The sequence below is a fragment of the Uloborus diversus genome, chromosome 3, assembly GCF_026930045.1.
Source record: "Uloborus diversus isolate 005 chromosome 3, Udiv.v.3.1, whole genome shotgun sequence".
NCBI classification, from domain to species: domain Eukaryota; kingdom Metazoa; phylum Arthropoda; class Arachnida; order Araneae; family Uloboridae; genus Uloborus; species Uloborus diversus.
Window position 1 is genome coordinate 10,693,874 of NC_072733.1, and position 18,153 is coordinate 10,712,026.

An 18,153-nucleotide genomic window follows, 5' to 3' on the forward strand; every position below is an offset into this window, starting at 1 on the left:
GCGTGCCCCTCCTCCAAATCCATCAATTTCTGAAATTAAACTCTAGTTGTACTTCTGAGTTGTTTAAAACTAACACCATTCATAAAATAAGAGATTTTTTTCAAACTTTATCTATTGTTTAGGAAGAATTTAGAGCATTAATGTAAGAAATTGATTAATAATGTGTTGAATGGTGACATAATTCAGAATTCAAAAGGACTTTTGAATTTTTTCTTCGGAAGTGCTGAAGTAGATTCAGAAACTTTTCCGAGACGTTGATGGTAGCGGTTCTGTACTAAAAAAATGAGACCGAAGTTGGGGCCGAAGTTTAATGTTGTGAGTTACTCCAAAGTCAGAGGGTGACCCCCTAACCCGCCCTCGTCGTCTTAAGCATTTTTTAAATATTTAGCGATTATTTATTTTGGTCAAGAAATATCATTTTGCATATTTCTTACACTTGTTTCACCTACTACATTTCGTAATGCGCCATCTTTTTTGCATCATTAATAGCGATCGATTTTTTTTCTGTTGTAAGTAGCTATTTTTATGTATTTATATAAAATCAATGATTTTCGTTTCCATCATATTATTAATAATTTCAAGCATTTTCTATCATGCAATTTTTTAAATTTCAGAAAATTATTGTTAAATTGAAAAATTTAATTTGAACTTGTTTGTAATGCTTCATAAGAGATAAAACAATCAAATTGTTCAATATTACGTGTGCAAACATCAGATCAAGTAGTATATATATTCAGTTTTTAAATTGGTGTAAATATTGAGTTTATTTATTGCGAATGCGTTTTAAGAACCTCGCTCTTTTCATGGCTGTTTTTTCGCAAAATTTATGTCACTGTTATAGCTTTTATGAAAAGTGCAAACTTTTCCGTTCATAAATTTTAAATAAATATAAAAATATTCCTATTATGATTTAATATTGTAATTCATCTGTTACCTTTTTGTTTAATTTGATGACTAAAAATGTCTTGTGCAATCTTTACACTTTAATTGCGTAATTTGTTGACGGTTTCATAGTTTTATTCTTAATTTTTTTTGAATGATTAAACAACATAATTTAATGTTTTTTAACTATGTTTAGTGTACCCAAATCCATACATTATTATAATATTACTGAAATCTTAGTTATATGTTTAATTGAAAAACAAATCAATTGGTTATTAAACACTCTTAGCTTTTCTTCCTTTATTTTTTTTTCTTTCTTTATTTATTTTTTTTTTTTTTTGCTCTTGTTATTTGTCTTCCATCATACAGCAGTCAAAAAAGGAGAAGCATAACTACACCCCATACAGATTGTACGTAATACGATCCAAAAGTTCGGGGGACAAGCTGTATAAAACCTTACCCAGAATAGTTAACATTACCGAAGTACATCCACCATCAAAAGGTCACCTTGAGACACTATGTACTTCTGCCAGTGTTCATATAACTTTTGGAAGCACTCCTGCAAGCCATTTTTCGCTACCTTCTGTGATACAGTTTTGTCTTCTCCTGACGGAAGAAAGCGTCAGGTCCATGCAAATGTTTTTTACTCGGAAGAAATAAAAACCACACGGAGCAAAGTCCGACGAATCGTCATGTTATTTGTTTGTCATATCAGAGTATTGACCAATCGAACCGTGCATCCTCAACATGAAAGTCGCCTTCTTCCCCACGATGAAGTTAAAGCAGCAGCGCAAGAGACCTTACAGGAGGTTGCGATAAATGACTTCCAGGAGTGCATCTCAAAGCTATACGAACGTTGGCAGAAGTGCCTAGTCGTTCAAGGTGACTATTTTGTAGATGGGTGTACTTCGGTATTGTGAACTATTCAGGGTAAGGCTATATACAATTTGTCCTCGAACTTTTAGATCATACTACGTACGTATGAGTTTTCAACTTACTATTTCATAACGTTTTTGAGTGACGCAAGTTTACGCGCATGAAGACATCACAAGAGAATTTGCGATAGTTAATTAAGGAGACGTTCAAAATGGATATTTCGGTCATCTATACTTGTGAAGTTTAAATTGGGTGATCGTAAAATAGAAATTTAGGTCAAAATCTGATTTTTTTTTTTTGTGATTACAGTTCCTTATTCGTAGAAAGGAAGTAAAGTGAACTGAATCAATGATCCTTTAAATCCCTAACAATCTTATCAATTTATTTCTGTTACTTTTTTTTTTTTTGCCATCGGCCAACGGCATCGGCCATTTGGAGGAAAACAATCGGCCATCGGCCATCTTTGAACAATCGGCCAACAATCGGCATCGGCCCATCGGCCAAAAAATGCCATCGGTCGAGCCCTAATGTATAATGAACGTTTAATGTGTTCTTGTACTGCTGAATTCAAGCAATGTCACCATCCCACACTGAGGAAGTTATAAATAAAATCGAAAAATGAACTAGAAAACTAAATTTTATTCTACGATGTTTTGTAAACCTATAGAGGCAGACTAAGGGTGACTGTAAATGAAAACAGAGTAATAATAATGTTTTTAGTTTTGTAATTACAGGTTAAAATGAGATTTTTCTTGTTCTTCAGACTTGATGCTTCTTATACTTGAATTTGGGCATCTGTTTTCATTTATGAACAATGATAAAAGTAAATACATTGCATAAATTTGTTTGCTTTCTGGTAATTAAGTATTTGTTATTAATTTTTTTTTATTAATTAGTGCTAATTATTTATTCAATAATTTATTTTTTACTGTTTTTGTTCTCAAGAATCAATAAAATCAAGTCAATGTGTTTGACGGCATATTGGAGTATGATATGAAAATGGGACTTTTAACTATGGACCCTCCCTTTGCAAAATTTCTGTGTGCGCCACTGCTGCTAAGGGTGAGAAAAATAAATTTGTAACCAAAGAGGTTATGGACAAAGCCATTCAAGAAAGAATGGAAAAATTCGAATCCAAAATCATGGCTGAATTCATCAGCCAAATCAGCCAGTTACAAGCATCGATTGAAATGGTGATGAAAAATTGTATACTTCAAATGAACACCAACATGGTGAAAATGCTACAAAATTTAGTTACCAACTCTGGTAATTAAAAAAAAATATCCTTTCAGAACACGGACTCCAAGATCGACTGGAACAGCTTTAAGAGGCAAAAAGGAGACACGGCTTGTTTGGAGGACGAAAATCAGATGGATCACGAGGCTTTCGGGCCGGTTTCTGCTCATGTGGAATGTTAGTTTTCTCGGCCTTTTTCTGGTGCGCTTGAGCTTTTCCTTTTTTCGTCTTGTTTTCTCATTTGTTTTACATGGCAGGTTGCTACTTCTTACAGATGGAATGCTAGAAGCATCACTAACAAGCGCACCTGGTTTAACTCAGGATTTTTTTTTTTTTTGGGTGCTGATTTAATCGCCATTCAAGAACTTTTTTAAATAATCAAATTAATTTTCATCTGAAAGATAAGATCATCTTTCGTAAGGACAGGGGAACCGTCCTGGGGGCGGGCTCATTACTGCTGTTAATGCTAAATATTCTGCTAAAATTATCAATGTCATCCCCCCTATCTCCAATATTGAAGTACTTGGAATTGAAATTTTTTACAAAGGAAAAAACCTAAAAAATTTTAATATCTACTCTCCATCTGGTTCATGGAATAAAAACTGGCTCACTGCCTTTCAACAATATTTGACCCCTCCTTTTTTAATTATAGGGGACTTCAATATTCACCACACCTTCCTTGGCAGTGATAATGACTCCCGGGATGCTGAAACATTAATTGGATAATTAAGAACAACCTGGCTCTTTTGAACTGTAGCACTCCCACTTACTACTCAAACAACAATAAACCTGCTCTACTGGACTTAACTATTACATCATTAGACCTACACAATCTTTCATACGAAGTAATTTCCGATACCTTTGATAGTGACCATCACCCTACCAAAATAAATATTCCGCATCTTGGGAGTCATTACCAAAATAGATGGAAAATTAACTGGAAGAACTTCAACTTAAACATTACCTTAATGATACCAACAACATTAATATTAACGAATTTAATATCATAGAAAAAACCCTTTTTAGAAACAGCAAGACTGAACGTATAAAAACAAGTGGCAATAATCCTTGGTGGAACAGGGAATGCAGCTTTCTCCTTGGCCAAAAAAGAAAATATCATTGACTTTCTAGAAACTGTCTGGACCGTGATGCATGGAAAAAATACAAACAAATAGGGGCAAAACTGAGAAGATTATGTAATTGTTTAAGAAGAAATTTTTGGAGTAAGACCATGAACATGGCAAAGGAAAACCACAGCATTTATAAAATTCTAAAGAGTCTTAATAACAGAACAAACGAAGATACCAAATCTCACTTTATTCTTAGTATACCTGCTGGAGAGCTACATACACCTGTTGCTCAAGCAAATGCGTTCGGCAAATTCTTTATGCATCAGAAAATCAAAAAATTTATTCCTCTAGACCTCAGTGGAAACTGATTTAGATGCGCCTTTCACTTTAAACGATCTAAAGGATGCAATCAATAAAAACAGGAATTCTGCCCCCGGACCTGATAAAATTACTGCAAAAGCATTTAAAGTATTTCAGCAGATAACCTGAATAAAATTCTTAATACGATAAACCATCTCTGGAACACCGGAGAGGTCCCAAATTCCTTCAAAAACGCTTATATAGTTCCAATTCACAAAAAAGAAAAGAATTAAGAAGACATTAATTCGTACAGACCAATTTCACTCTCATCTACTCTCGCTAAAACTGTCGAACGCATCATCTTAACCAGGCTGACAAACCATAGTATTCAACAAAATCTTTTCCTTCCCAATCAATACGGCTTTATACCATTTAGGGGCTGCGATGTGATTTTGGCAGAAATCCATCATGAATTGTTCCGAGCAAGAAATGAAGGTCGGTTCACTTTCCTTGTCGCCCTGGATCTCAAGGGCACCTATGATGCAGTTTGGCATGACGGTCTAATATGGAAATTGCTACAAAATGGAATACAAGGTAAAACCGCACAATGGATTTACAATTTTATCAGCCACAGAACTGCCCAGGTCAGATGGAGAGAACATTTCTCAACCAATATTACATCACACAGAGGAGTCCCCCAAGGCGCGGTATTGAGCCCGTTTCTATTTCAAATTAACATCAAAGATCTTTGCCTCCTACATCTTAAAAATGTAAAAATAATCATTTACGCTGATGATATTTTTATCCTAGGCTCAGGTGTGGACATTGACAACACACTTAATGGTGTTCAAAATTCGCTAAATAAAGTTTATTCCTGGTGTTAAAACTTGGCATATGGGCAATTCCATGATAAGGTCAACCAGATGAGCAAATTTTCAAAATTAAAATTTGTAAACAAATGAGGTGTCATTTTAAAGGTAAAGAGTTGTATATTTTGAAATGCCTGTCTAAAATTTGATCACTTCTGTTAGCATAAAATATTATTTTATTTTATTTTTATTCTCGGTCTACAGCCGATAATTTAAAGAAAATAATTTAAAGTTAAGTGTACCTACTTTAAGCCCAGTCTGGTAAAAGTAAGACCTTGTCAACTAGTTGGTGCTAACACTTCAATCGACGATTCCTCCACGCCATAATTAATGGCGACTGTTTACTGAAATCATTGAAGATTGCATGTCTCGATGTGTCGATTCAGAAGAGTTGAGTTGTCACCTGATCGACTCGAATTAATTCCACTCGTTGACCGCACGTGCTATGGAGAGGAGTACGAATATTCGCGGCAGTGGAATATGCAAATGAGTGATGGTCGAAGTAGAAGTTAGTGTGGTGACGTCATCGAGGCATGGAATCTCATTGGTTGATAAAACATATATATTGTGGCGAGTGGCAGCGATCACTCTCTCGTCTTCTCTTCTCTCAACGATCCCCAGTTGTTGTGTTTGATTGTGAAGCCTAGTCCGGCTCACGTGTGGGGGGGGTTTTTCCCCGCGATGCTAGCGGGGGTTTTTTTGGTATGTCATATTTAATCTTCCAAGTCCTGGAATTAGTGAGTCCAGGTGAAGAACCAGTTGTGTTGTGTCCGGCCAATTAAAATGTCGGGGAAGTGTGTTCCACGTGTCTACCTGTGATGCTCACCGATCTACGAATTGTGTAATGTTGCCTGTTCAGCATGGACATTCCTGAAGTGTGATTCGGCGGACCTTTTGTGAGTCTTCAAGCTGATCCTTTGGAGTGGCAAGCGATTGCATCGACATTTTGGTGACATTTTTCTTTATTTTCTGGAACCACTTTTGTTATGATATTTTGGGGGTGTATTTTATGGGGATGTTATTCTAGTCATATTTAATAAATGTATTTTTCTGAAACATGTTTTTTGCTTGTCTCCAACTTGACATTACACGGCCAGTTAATGTTGGCTTAGTTTAAATATCTTAATTTTTGGATTTTAAACTTAACTTTAATTTATGCCAACAGAGTGGTAGCAGAGCTCGGTCGAATGTCATTTTAGTTGGAGACAAATTTGCAAAAGTTTTCAGAATAATGGAACGGGATTATCGAAACATTAAGAAACTTAACTCCTGCAATTGGGCAACATGGTCGAAAAATATGAAAATGGTACTGATAGAAAGAGATTTATGGGAATTAACCCAAACAAAATTAGAAGAAGGTATTTCGGCAGAAATAAAGAAACGGAGGGGCCAAGCAGTGGCGATTATTTACCTCAACATAGAGGATGAGTTAAAACAACTAATAGATGATTTAGACGATCCATATGCTGTATGGACGTCATTGAAATTGAATTTTGAACCTCCGTCTTTAGCCCGTGTTGCCGGATTGTGGGAGGAGTTTTTTTCTAGTAGAATTAATGAAAAGGAAACTATTGGAATGTTCGCGGCTCGATTGAAGTGTTTGCTCCGACAGTTGGAGGAGAATGGCTATAAAATGGATGAGAAATTAAAGGGATTTCAACTAATACGTAGTTTAGATCAAAATTTTAGGGGAATAGTACAAAATATTTATAGATGGGATGAAAGTAAATTTAACTTTTCAAATGTTTTGAATGAACTTTTGGCAGAAGAGGGAAGATTGAAATTTTTAGGAAATGAAAATTTTGGAAATAGTAGTTCAGGTGTCGATGCTTTTTCAGTTCAGAATAAACACCAGACTGGGCGGAAAGTTGAAAATGTAAATAAATTTGAAACGAGAGTTTGCTTCACATGTGGCAAAAAGGGGCATATTTCGGCTCGGTGTTGGAGCAGAAAACCAACTAATCAAAATAAAGGTAATCGTAATTTTTTCAAACAAAGTAATCCCCCTAAGGCTGGAATGTTTTGCACCATGAGTAAAGTATCAGGGGTACAGGCCAACAACACAAATTTGAAGGAGGAAATACCAGTATTTTTACTGGATACAGGTGCCACGGCACATTTCTGTAAAGATAGGGACCTATTTTGTGAATTGAGGCCTGTTAAAAATACAAAAATGGAAGTAGCTGTGGGCAATGTAAATAGTCAAGTCGAGGGGGTAGGGAAAATTGTTTTCGAAATTAAAACAGATGGTAAGCTAGTAACCATCACATTGAATGAGGTCTATTATGCTCCAACACTTAGACGAAATTTGCTTTCCGGATCCAGGATAGACAGTCTTGGTTTTTCATTAAGGTGGTATCCTGGTAAAATATGTATTTTTAATAATAATGGTATCAAACTTTTTTCTGCATTTTTAATTGATAAATTGTACTTTGTAAAACCCACCTCATTTTTAAGTAATCAAAGTAGTGACTCACCACCAAATGTAAATGTAACCGAGGTCAAAGGATTAGACCTGGAGTTGTGGCATGAACGGTTTTGCCATATTAATTATGACAGTATCTTGGAAACTGAAAAGAAAAACTGTGTCAAAGGACTTAATATAAAAGGAAGAAACCGGCCAGATTGTGAGCCTTGTATTATTGCAAAGAAAAGAAGGTGTTCATTTAAGCCCACTCCAGGGATAAGGTCTAAAAGACAACTTGAGCTTCTTTTCATGGATCTAGCAGGGCCATTTCCGGTGGAGTCACTAGGGGGGAAAAGATATATTTTTTCCATAATTGATGATTTCTCAAGGAAGTCCACTATTTACTTTCTAAAGTCAAAAGATGAAGCTTTTGAATATTTCCTTAGATACCAGAGGCATGTAGAGAGAGCCCTCAACAAGAAAATTTTGGCCATAAGGTCTGATAATGGGAGGGAATTCACAAATTCTAATTTTGAGACCCACTTAATTAAAGAAGGCATCAGCATAGAAAGAACCAACCCTTATACTCCCGAACAGAACGGGGTAGTAGAAAGATACAATTTGACATTAATGAATGGGGTTAGGGCAATGCTGAAAGACTCTGGACTAAGGGAAGAATTTTGGGCGGAAGCCGCCTTATGCTTCGATTATGTCAGGAATAGAACAGTCCTAAAAGAAAGGGGGAAAACCCCATTTGAGCTGTTCTGGGGAAACAAGCCCTCAGTAAGGCATTTTCGGAGGTTTGGATGTATTGCCTACAGAGGCATGCCAAAACAAAATCTAAAGAAATTTGACTCAAGGAGTAAGAAGGGCATAATGGTGGGCTACGCAACCCAAGCAAAAGGGTACAGAATTTGGGACCCAGAGCTAAAGAAAATTTTTGAAACTATCAATGTGGACTTCAGGGAAAATTTAATTTGGGGGAAATCAAACTTGAATGAGAATGTAGACAATGATGATGATTATTCTTTTATTAAACCTATGAGTGAAGTTCTCTTAGATAAAGAGATAGATGAACTAAAGGCTCCCACCCCTTGTGAGGAAATTGAATGGGTGAGGGATGCAGTAAAAAGAAAGAAAGGGGACCGTACTGATATCTACTACTATGAAAAGGGAAATAAAACCAGGTTAAGGTCACCCAATGATGTAGAAAAATATTGTAAGAAGAATAACATTGTTTACAATCCTGAACTATTTGATTTCAAAAGTAAAAATGTACCTTATAATCCTTTGTTTGATATTTTTAATTCCCCTAAGGAACAAATGGAACCCGAGCCAGAGGCAAATTTGTCGGAAGTGCTAATTCCCCAAAACTATAATCAATGCTTGAAAACCCCAGAAGTAAAACATTGGCAAGAAGCCATGTCAGAAGAAATGAAAGTGATTCAAGAAAGGGGGGTGTGGCAGTTAGTTCCCCAGCCAGTTGGTAAACCAGTACTTGGTAATAAGTGGGTCTATGACTTGAAGAGAAATGCTAAAGGGGAAATTGCCAGGTTTAAAAGCAGATTGGTTGCGATGGGAAACAGGCAGGTGGCAGGAGAATCGTATTCTCAGGTTTTCTCCCCAGTTATCAATTTCTCCCTGATCAGAATGTTTTTCTCAATTCTGGTGATATTCCTGGGTTGGAGCCATTTTCAATTAGACGTAAAAAACGCATATCTTTATGCTGATTTGCATGAAGAAATCTATATGCGACAACCACAGGGTTTTGTAATCCCGGGAAAAGAAGACTGGGTATGCCGTCTAAAGAAATCGCTATATGGTCTCCATCAATCGGGGAGAAATTGGTACCTGGAAATTGATAGGGTTCTCCAAGGTCTGAATTTTTTGAAATTTAAATGTAGTAACTGTGTTTATACAAGAAACAGAAATGTGTTTTTATTGATGTATGTAGATGATATAATAATTTTTGGAAAAAATGAAATCATAATTCAGGAAACAATTCAGGATTTATCAAAACATTACGATATTAAAGAATTAGGGAGAACTAAAAAACTATTGGGGGTAGAATTTGAAGAAATCAATGGGGGAATTTTTATACACCAAAATTCTTACATTAAGACAGTTTGTGAAAATTTTGAAAAGTATCAATACCCATACTCGACCCTCCCAATAGCGAAAGGTACAATTTTGTCTTTAGGTGATTGTCCAAAAACGGACCAAGAAATAAAAGAAATGGAGAAAGTACCTTATCGCAATTTATTGGGATGTTTGTCCTATATAGCAGGGAAAACTAGACCGGATATTGCCTATACAGTTAATCTATTATCACAATTTCAAGCAAATCCGGGTAAAAGACATTGGCAGTGTTTATTAAGACTTTTAGGTTATTTAAAATATACAAATTATTATAAATTAAGTCTATCTGCAATAAATGAAATTAAAATCAATGGTTTTTCTGACTCAGACTATGCTGCAAATAGGGACGATAGGATTTCGATGGGGGGAATTATTATTTACATTGACAGAGTACCTATTATCTGGCGAACATTTAAACAAAAGTGTGTTTCATACTCAGCTTCCATGGTGGACAATATCTCTTTGACAGAAGCAGCAAAAGAGGTGGTGTGGTTAAAAAGGATTTTAGAAGAAACATCACACTTTGAAATAGCTGGATATAAATTTACCGGGTCTGTAATTAATTGTGACAATATAGCTGCAATAGAATTTTCAAATTCCCCTATAGAAAATTCCAGAACAAAGCATATTGATGTCAGATATCATTTTTTGAGAAACTTAGTAGAGGAGAATACATTTGAATTAAAATATGTGAAAAGCGCAGAAAATCCTGCGGATACGTTTACCAAGCCTCTGACTCGGGGTACATTGAAAAAAATGTGCAAACTCATTTTTGGTAATTATGAAAATGTAAAAGTTTAATATTCAAGTGTGTAAATTTTTCAATGTTTCTCAAAAGTGTTTAAAATTTTTTAATTGTTGTTTGAAATATGTCAGTTTTCATGTCGTTTTGAAGTGTATCGTGCTGTGTAACCGAGAAGGGGGGAATTTGTTAGCATAAAATATTATTTTATTTTATTTTTATTCTCGGTCCACAGCCGATAATTCAAAGAAAATAATTTAAAGTTAAGTGTACCTACTTTAAGCCCAGTCTGGTAAAAGTAAGACCTTGTCAACTAGTTGGTGCTAACACTTCAATCGACGATTCCCCCACGCCATAATTAATGGCGACTGTTTACTGAAATCATTGAAGATTGCATGTCTCGATGTGTCGATTCAGAAGAGTTGAGTTGTCACCTGATCGACTCGAATTAATTCCACTCGTTGACCGCACGTGCTATGGAGAGGAGTACGAATATTCGCGGCAGTGGAATATGCAAATGAGTGATGGTCGAAGTAGAAGTTAGTGTGGTGACGTCATCGAGGCATGGAATCTCATTGGTTGATAAAACATATATATTGTGGCGAGTGGCAGCGATCACTCTCTCGTCTTCTCTTCTCTCAACGATCCCCAGTTGTTGTGTTTGATCGTGAAGCCTAGTCCGGCTCACGTGTGGGGGGGTTTTTTCCCCGCGATGCTAGCGGGGGTTTTTTTGGTATGTGATATTTAATCTTCCAAGTCCTGGAATTAGTGAGTCCAGGTGAAGAACCAGTTGTGTTGTGTCCGGCCAATTAAAATGTCGGGGAAGTGTGTTCCACGTGTCTACCTGTGATGCTCACCGATCTACGAATTGTGTAATGTTGCCTGTTCAGCATGGACATTCCTGAAGTGTGATTCGGCGGACCTTTTGTGAGTCTTCAAGCTGATCCTTTGGAGTGGCAAGCGATTGCATCGACATTTTGGTGACATTTTTCTTTATTTTCTGGAACCACTTTTGTTATGATATTTTGGGGGTGTATTTTATGGGGATGTTATTCTAGTCATATTTAATAAATGTATTTTTCTGAAACATGTTTTTTGCTTGTCTCCAACTTGACATTACACGGCCAGTTAATGTTGGCTTAGTTTAAATATCTTAATTTTTGGATTTTAAACTTAACTTTAATTTATGCCAACAACTTCAGTTATAAATAAGTTACAGCAGGTTAAACCAAGGTCAACATCTTGAGTATTTTCTAGCCATATTTGGAGACTCTCGAAGAAATTCTATTTTTTCCAAAAAATACATGCTAATATTATGAATTGAGATGAATAACCATTTAAAGATACAGAGTGTCGCTAGTGATGTTGCAAAAATGTATCAAAATATAATTCATTTTGATTTGTAAAAGAATTCCTCTGGGGTACATTAAGTGTTTTACGTCTGACACCAAAATGGGCAGTTAATTATGCTGAGCCAATAATTTTAAAGCTACATACATGTATTTTTGGGTACAAAGTAAGAATTTCAATCTCTTCGATGTAACCTATTTTAATTTTGTAACAAGTAAATATTTTTTACTAAAATCTAAGCGTCTACTAAGCGTCTAATTTTCTACTAAAATCTAAAACGTAAAAAAAATTTTACTTCCGACACTTTTACATTTCTTTAAATAACATATGCTTTCAACTGTGTTCCTCCTTTTTTTGCCTATAATTTCAAAGTTAAAGTGAAACATGCATAAAAAAAACAACTTAGTGAATTTATTGTATATACATTTAGGGTTGATAGGGGTAAGTAGGACCCCTTTTGACAAAAGGTGTGTTGAATGAACGTAATACAGTTGATTAAGATCAATTTTAACAAATTTGCCATAACTATACGTGTAAAAAGAAATTAGAAACACTAAATGACTGCATCTATGTAAAGTTGACTAAGGAAGAACCATTATCAACATTCAACCCATATAAATCTTGATGGTTTTCTTTCATGTAAGTTTCACAAATAACTAATCACCAGCTTTTGTAGCTGAACTATCAATTCCTACTAAGTCATCATAGTTGTCTTATATTTCACTAATACAAATATTTCATCAAAGTTGCTTTTGATTTTCAAATCCTCACTGTTAGGGGGGGGGACTACTTACCCCATAGTGTGGGGACGTCTTATAGCAAAATTTTACGGGGTAAGTGGGGCCCCTCCTCTAAAAGTTTTTAATATTTTATTTAAAAATTCTGACTGCAGTATGCACTTTAAGTTAAACTGTACATGAATGTTTAATGATCATAAAAAAATAAATGCTAACCGGGAAACACTTCTTTGAAAAATGCTGCTTAAACTCGCCAAAAAATATTGTTCAGATTTTTTTTTTTTTTTTTTTGACTAAGTTCTCTGACCTAGAAAAAAATTCCACTTAACCCAAATATATGCAAAACTAATCACTATGATGAACCATGACATGATCAATGTAAAAAAGTATAAAAACCATATGGATATTTCAGTTTTGGGGGGATGACCCACTTACCCAGTGTCCCACTTCCCCCATTCAACCCTACTTTTGAATTTACTTTGTAAATTTTGTTTCAGTATATGTAACCTATAATTTACATATTTATAACTGCAATCATTATTATGTATTTACATTTAAGAGCAATAGTTTACATCCAACATGAACAATTTACGTCCGACACCAAGCTAAAAATATTTTTTTAAATAATTTTATTCCTTATAATATCATTTGAAAACTGATATATGCTTCAATCATAAGTGTACTTTAGAATTATGCTGTTTTTAAAATTAAAATGTAAGCCAATTCACAGACTATTAATAATTTTTAAGTGAACCATCAATTTTACTATTTGTGTGTTTACGTCCGACACCAACTCTTTAAATTTTTGTAATTTATACTTTAGGGATCTATTTTGAAAAACTAACATGATTTTTATTCAATGGGATGTAGTAAGTATCTTGTAAATAAATTTGATCATTTTGAAGCAGTTTATATTTGGTAAATGGAATTAAAACTGAGAAATTTTTCTTCATTTTTTACCTCCGACACCATGGAATTGCCCATATGACGATTGTAACAGAGAAATGTGTGACAGTTAATTTTTCAAGTAAAAGAAAGAAGAAAGATCGAAATTTATCTATAAACCACGATACCATCAAAAGGAGGGAAGATATCAGAATATTAGGCATTTATTTTAATAATAACCTCACCTTCAAATCATACATAAATTATTTAGCCAAAAAAGTTTTTAAATATCCCAACATTCTAAAAGTTGTTGCCTCGAACAAATGGGGAGCAAGAACAAAAGATCGTCTCAACATTGCGAATAGTTGCATCAAGAGCAAGATTAATTTTGGCAGCCACATCTACTCATCTTCTTCCCAGACAAATAGAAATAAAATTGAAATAATATACCATGCTGCTCTACGAGTAGCTACTGGTCTTGCAAAATTCACCACTATTCTGCTTAGAGAAGCAAAAGAGACTTCATGTAGCCAAACACATGATCTTAAATCTGAGATGTTTTTTTATCAGACAAGTCGCCTTGGGCAAGTTCTCGCCAATCAGGAGAATGTTTCTCTCTTATGAGATTAAAAAAATCCCTACCATATTAGAAAGAACTCCTTTAGGAATTCGGAACAAAAATTTATTGACCGACCTAAACATCTACCCCAGCCAATGCATACCTATTTATGTACCTTCAAATATGAATCCAAACAGAACTAAAATTTCCCTCAAGTCTCTTCCTTTCCAAAAAGAAGATATTCCAAGGCAACTAATTAGCAAAGCTTTCGATGACTACAGTGCCACCCACTGGAAAGACTGCCGTATTATTGCAACTGATGCATCCAAAACTCAATATTCTACAGCAATAGGGGTCCACAATTTGAGTTCAAACGAAAATATAAAGGGGAAAATATCAAACATGAACTCCATCTTCACTGCTGAAGGGCTCGCTCTTTGGCTCGCCGTTAGTCGATTCAGAAACACAGGACCAAAGATAGTTTTCTGCCCCGACAGTCAGTCAGTCCTCTCTGCCCTCGAAGGAGCGAACAATAAGTCTCCCCATATCATCACGATGATTACAAAAAGTATTGCCAATCACACTTCTAATGATCATATACTCGAATTTGCTTGGACCCCTGCTTACGTGGGTATCAAAGCAAAACAGCAGACGGATTGGCTAGCATGGGATACGGGGAAAATATCATTCTTCATTGGATTGCCCCTGAAGACATTATACAAAATCTGAAACAAAAGTACAGAAATAAAGCTACAGCCTCCTGGAACAGATCTAAATACTCTACCGGATACAGCCACTTAAATGATCCAGGTAATAGCAAACACAATTTAACAAAAAAACGATACGAAGAAGTCCTGCTATCAAGAGCTCAGACCCGTACCACTCTCACTCAATTCAACTTACACTGTATCAAACATAGTAACTCCCCTCTGTGCTCAACTTGCAAAACTCTTGACACAGTGGATCATGCCATCTTTGTCTGCAATAAGTTTAATAAGGAAAGAGACAGAATTCGTGCGTGTATGGGATGTGTCCCCTTGTCCTTCTCTCGTTTTCTCGACCACTCATGCTTCTCGCCGCTTGTTGTCCCTTCTCATGGACTTGCTCAAGGCTATTAACTCGTAATTTCCTTTTCCCTTTTGGTGTTCTCCTGCCTAGGCTGTCCCCCAGTTGGGATTTAGCTTTTGCTTTTCATTTTGTATTTTCCTTACTCTTTGCTCTCAGCCTCTCGTTCTTAAATGTTTTGTCGAATTATCTGTTTACTGAGGTCTGTCCTTCCATTTGTGTTTCTAGTAGAAACGGGACAGTTTTTGGAGTAATAGAGGTGAAGCCACTGGGTTAGAGTGAAGCATATACCTCAAGATTGATAAGAAGAAGAACTCTTGAAGACCATTTTGTGCCACTAAGTTAAAGAGCATTTAGGAAAAATATTTGTTGATGCATGAATTCTCTCAAAAATATTATGTTTTTAGTGAAAAGCTTCCACTAAAGTATACAATGTATTGAGTTGCTGAAATCTGTTTCTAACAGAAAGAATCAATGTTCACTCAGAAACTGAACATACAGTGAAGCACCGTTTATATGTTTTAGAAGGGACTGTATAAAAAAAGCGTACAAATGAAAACGTATAATAGGTATAGGTTAACGTGTATTAGACTTCGCAGGGACCAATTTAAAAAATGTATAGTTGATAAAAACGTATAAGAGAGAAATGTATAAACGATGCTTCACTGTATATTTAAAAATATGAGTGTAACAATGTATGCAAAATACAAAGGAATTTCTTGTAAAAACCTTGCAGTCACACCATTGCAGTCCTTTCACATTGCAAGCATCATGATAACACTGAACATATAGGTATGAGATATTTAGCCCATACTCTTTAGTTGAAAGAAACTGATTTTCTATAGAGTTTTTTTCTGTTCTGAAAACCTCTAAAAATGATTCATGAATTTCCAAGTTATAATCCAACTAGCAAAAAACACAAACTTTTATTGAGAACCAGCAAGAGATTCATTTTTAAATTTCTTTTTGTATATGATCATTGACTTGAGCATTACAAAAATTAAATTTCCCATTTTTTCATCATGATGCACAAGATATTTAGGAGTGCAACCGGGGCGGTTGCTCTTGCTTACACTCCCTTATTAACCACCCCTGCTTCTAACTTACAATAAAATAAGCATGTTCAATACAATTGTTCATAAAACAAACAAGTTTAACATGTATATTATTTTAACTACAAATATCTTCACTACAACAAATCATAAGAACACCTAATTTTATAAATATTTTTTTTAATGTCAATCCTATTCAAGAAAAAATAAAGCAATTTTGTAGGCTATTTTCCTGGAAAACTATATTTGCACATTAACCTACCAAAATAAGTTACGTAACAGCCAAATGTTATGTACGCTGTTGTTGAATATCCAGGTATCACGGGGGGGGGGGGGGGATTCTTTGTACTGGTGATATAAGTACCGAGAGAAATAACAATCCAACTTTCAATAAGTTAATACATTTTTTCTGAAAATTATTATAGCATCAGAGATTAAACACAGCATAAAAAACCTAAAATAGATCGGAAACACTAAAATAATGTGCTCATGTTTACTACGAGAGAAAGTCATAAATTTAATTTAATTAGCACATTGTTGCAATGAAAACCATTAGCATTTAACCGTAAGTCGTTCCATAAGAAAAAAACTTAAAACAATTTTAAAACACAGCAACTACAAATTAGTTTTAGTAAACATAATGGGAATTATGAAAAGAAAAGCGTTATAACTTATTTTGCAATCTGAACTTTGAAATTACCTGCAGATCTAGACCCTTGCCATTTTCGTTGGATTCATTAATCATATTACACTAAAAGAGTATTTTGGTAGCAATTTTACGACACAACCACAATCAATATAATAACAAAAAAGAAAACTCAGTACGGAAAAATTTTTGCTCACAGTACAAGTACTTGCACCCACGACTTCCATAAAAGCTATGACGTCATGAAATCTACTTTTCTTTCACTTCATGTCGTCAAAGCTTGCATTTGACGAACCTCACCGGTCGACCGGTGAGTAACCGGTGGCTAACCGCAGCGTTCTTGAGAGCTAGCGGTTAACCGGTTGCTTCTGATTTCGTTTTATGAGCCTCACCGGTTGATCTACCGGTAGACCGCAACTCTAGCTAGTTGATTGGTTGATAGAACCACGTGACATTTTTGACCAATTATATGTATTTTTCAAATGCGTGTTATTCGTCTCTGTCATGTCTGCGCAAGTAACCGGTGATCAACCGAAAGGGTTGGATGAAAAATTGGTTCGTGAACAAGCGGTTAGTAACCGCTAACGTCATTGCTGTCACATGATTAACTAACCGGTCGCTACCGGTCGTGCTCATCAAACGTAAGCAAATATATGTAAAAATTAATTACTAAGATACAGTTCATTTCGGGCATTCAAGAAACAAAATTATTCTTATAATTGTTTTTTATCATTCTTCTTTCCTTTAAATTTTCTCTCTAGTAAAATACGTGTCAAATGCTTGTTTTAAAAAAATCGGAACTGAAGGTGGCCCCGCACTATTACCCTAAACTTATTTTTTATTTCGTTTGTTTTCTGTTGTGTCAAAAAAAGCAGATTTTAAAACTAAACTCTGCTTTCTGCAACAAGGTATTTTTATTAGAGTAATTCCCCATTACTGCATCCTGTGATTTCCTCATAATTTATTTCCAACTTTTAACTTCTAACTGCACTCTCGGTATTATTCATGCGTAGCTTTTTACCCTTTTTACGCGTGACACATTTATGCAGACGAAAATAATCGCTTTGATTTCAATAACGAAAAAAGAAAATGTTTTTGAAATCCATTCAAATAGAAAAATATGGTTTTTCGAAAAGTAATTCGCTTCTTCTGTGTGTGAGAACATGAACATTGATACGATATTATATGGGGAAGGATAAATTACGATGGTTTCGTCATACTACTTGATACTTTATTCTTTGGAAAAAAGCTCGATCTTTCTTAAATTTCCTTGTTTATTATGATTTAAAAATTACGTAGTTTGTGTGAACATGAAAACTAAAAAGAAGTTTCCCAAAT

General features: G+C 35.1%; 1 protein-coding gene across 1 annotated transcript in view; it reads right to left on the bottom strand.

Moving 5' to 3' along the window:
• The window catches only part of LOC129218223 (ATP-dependent RNA helicase DDX3X-like), a 120,021-nt gene extending 103,016 nt beyond the window's left edge, over window positions 1-17,005 (bottom strand). Inside the window, 1 exon segment of the mRNA XM_054852444.1 lies at window positions 16,870-17,005. Within this exon segment, the coding sequence (XP_054708419.1) occupies window positions 16,870-16,914 (45 nt within the window). The 5' untranslated portion in view covers window positions 16,915-17,005.
• Window positions 17,006-18,153: the final 1,148 nt, after the last annotated feature.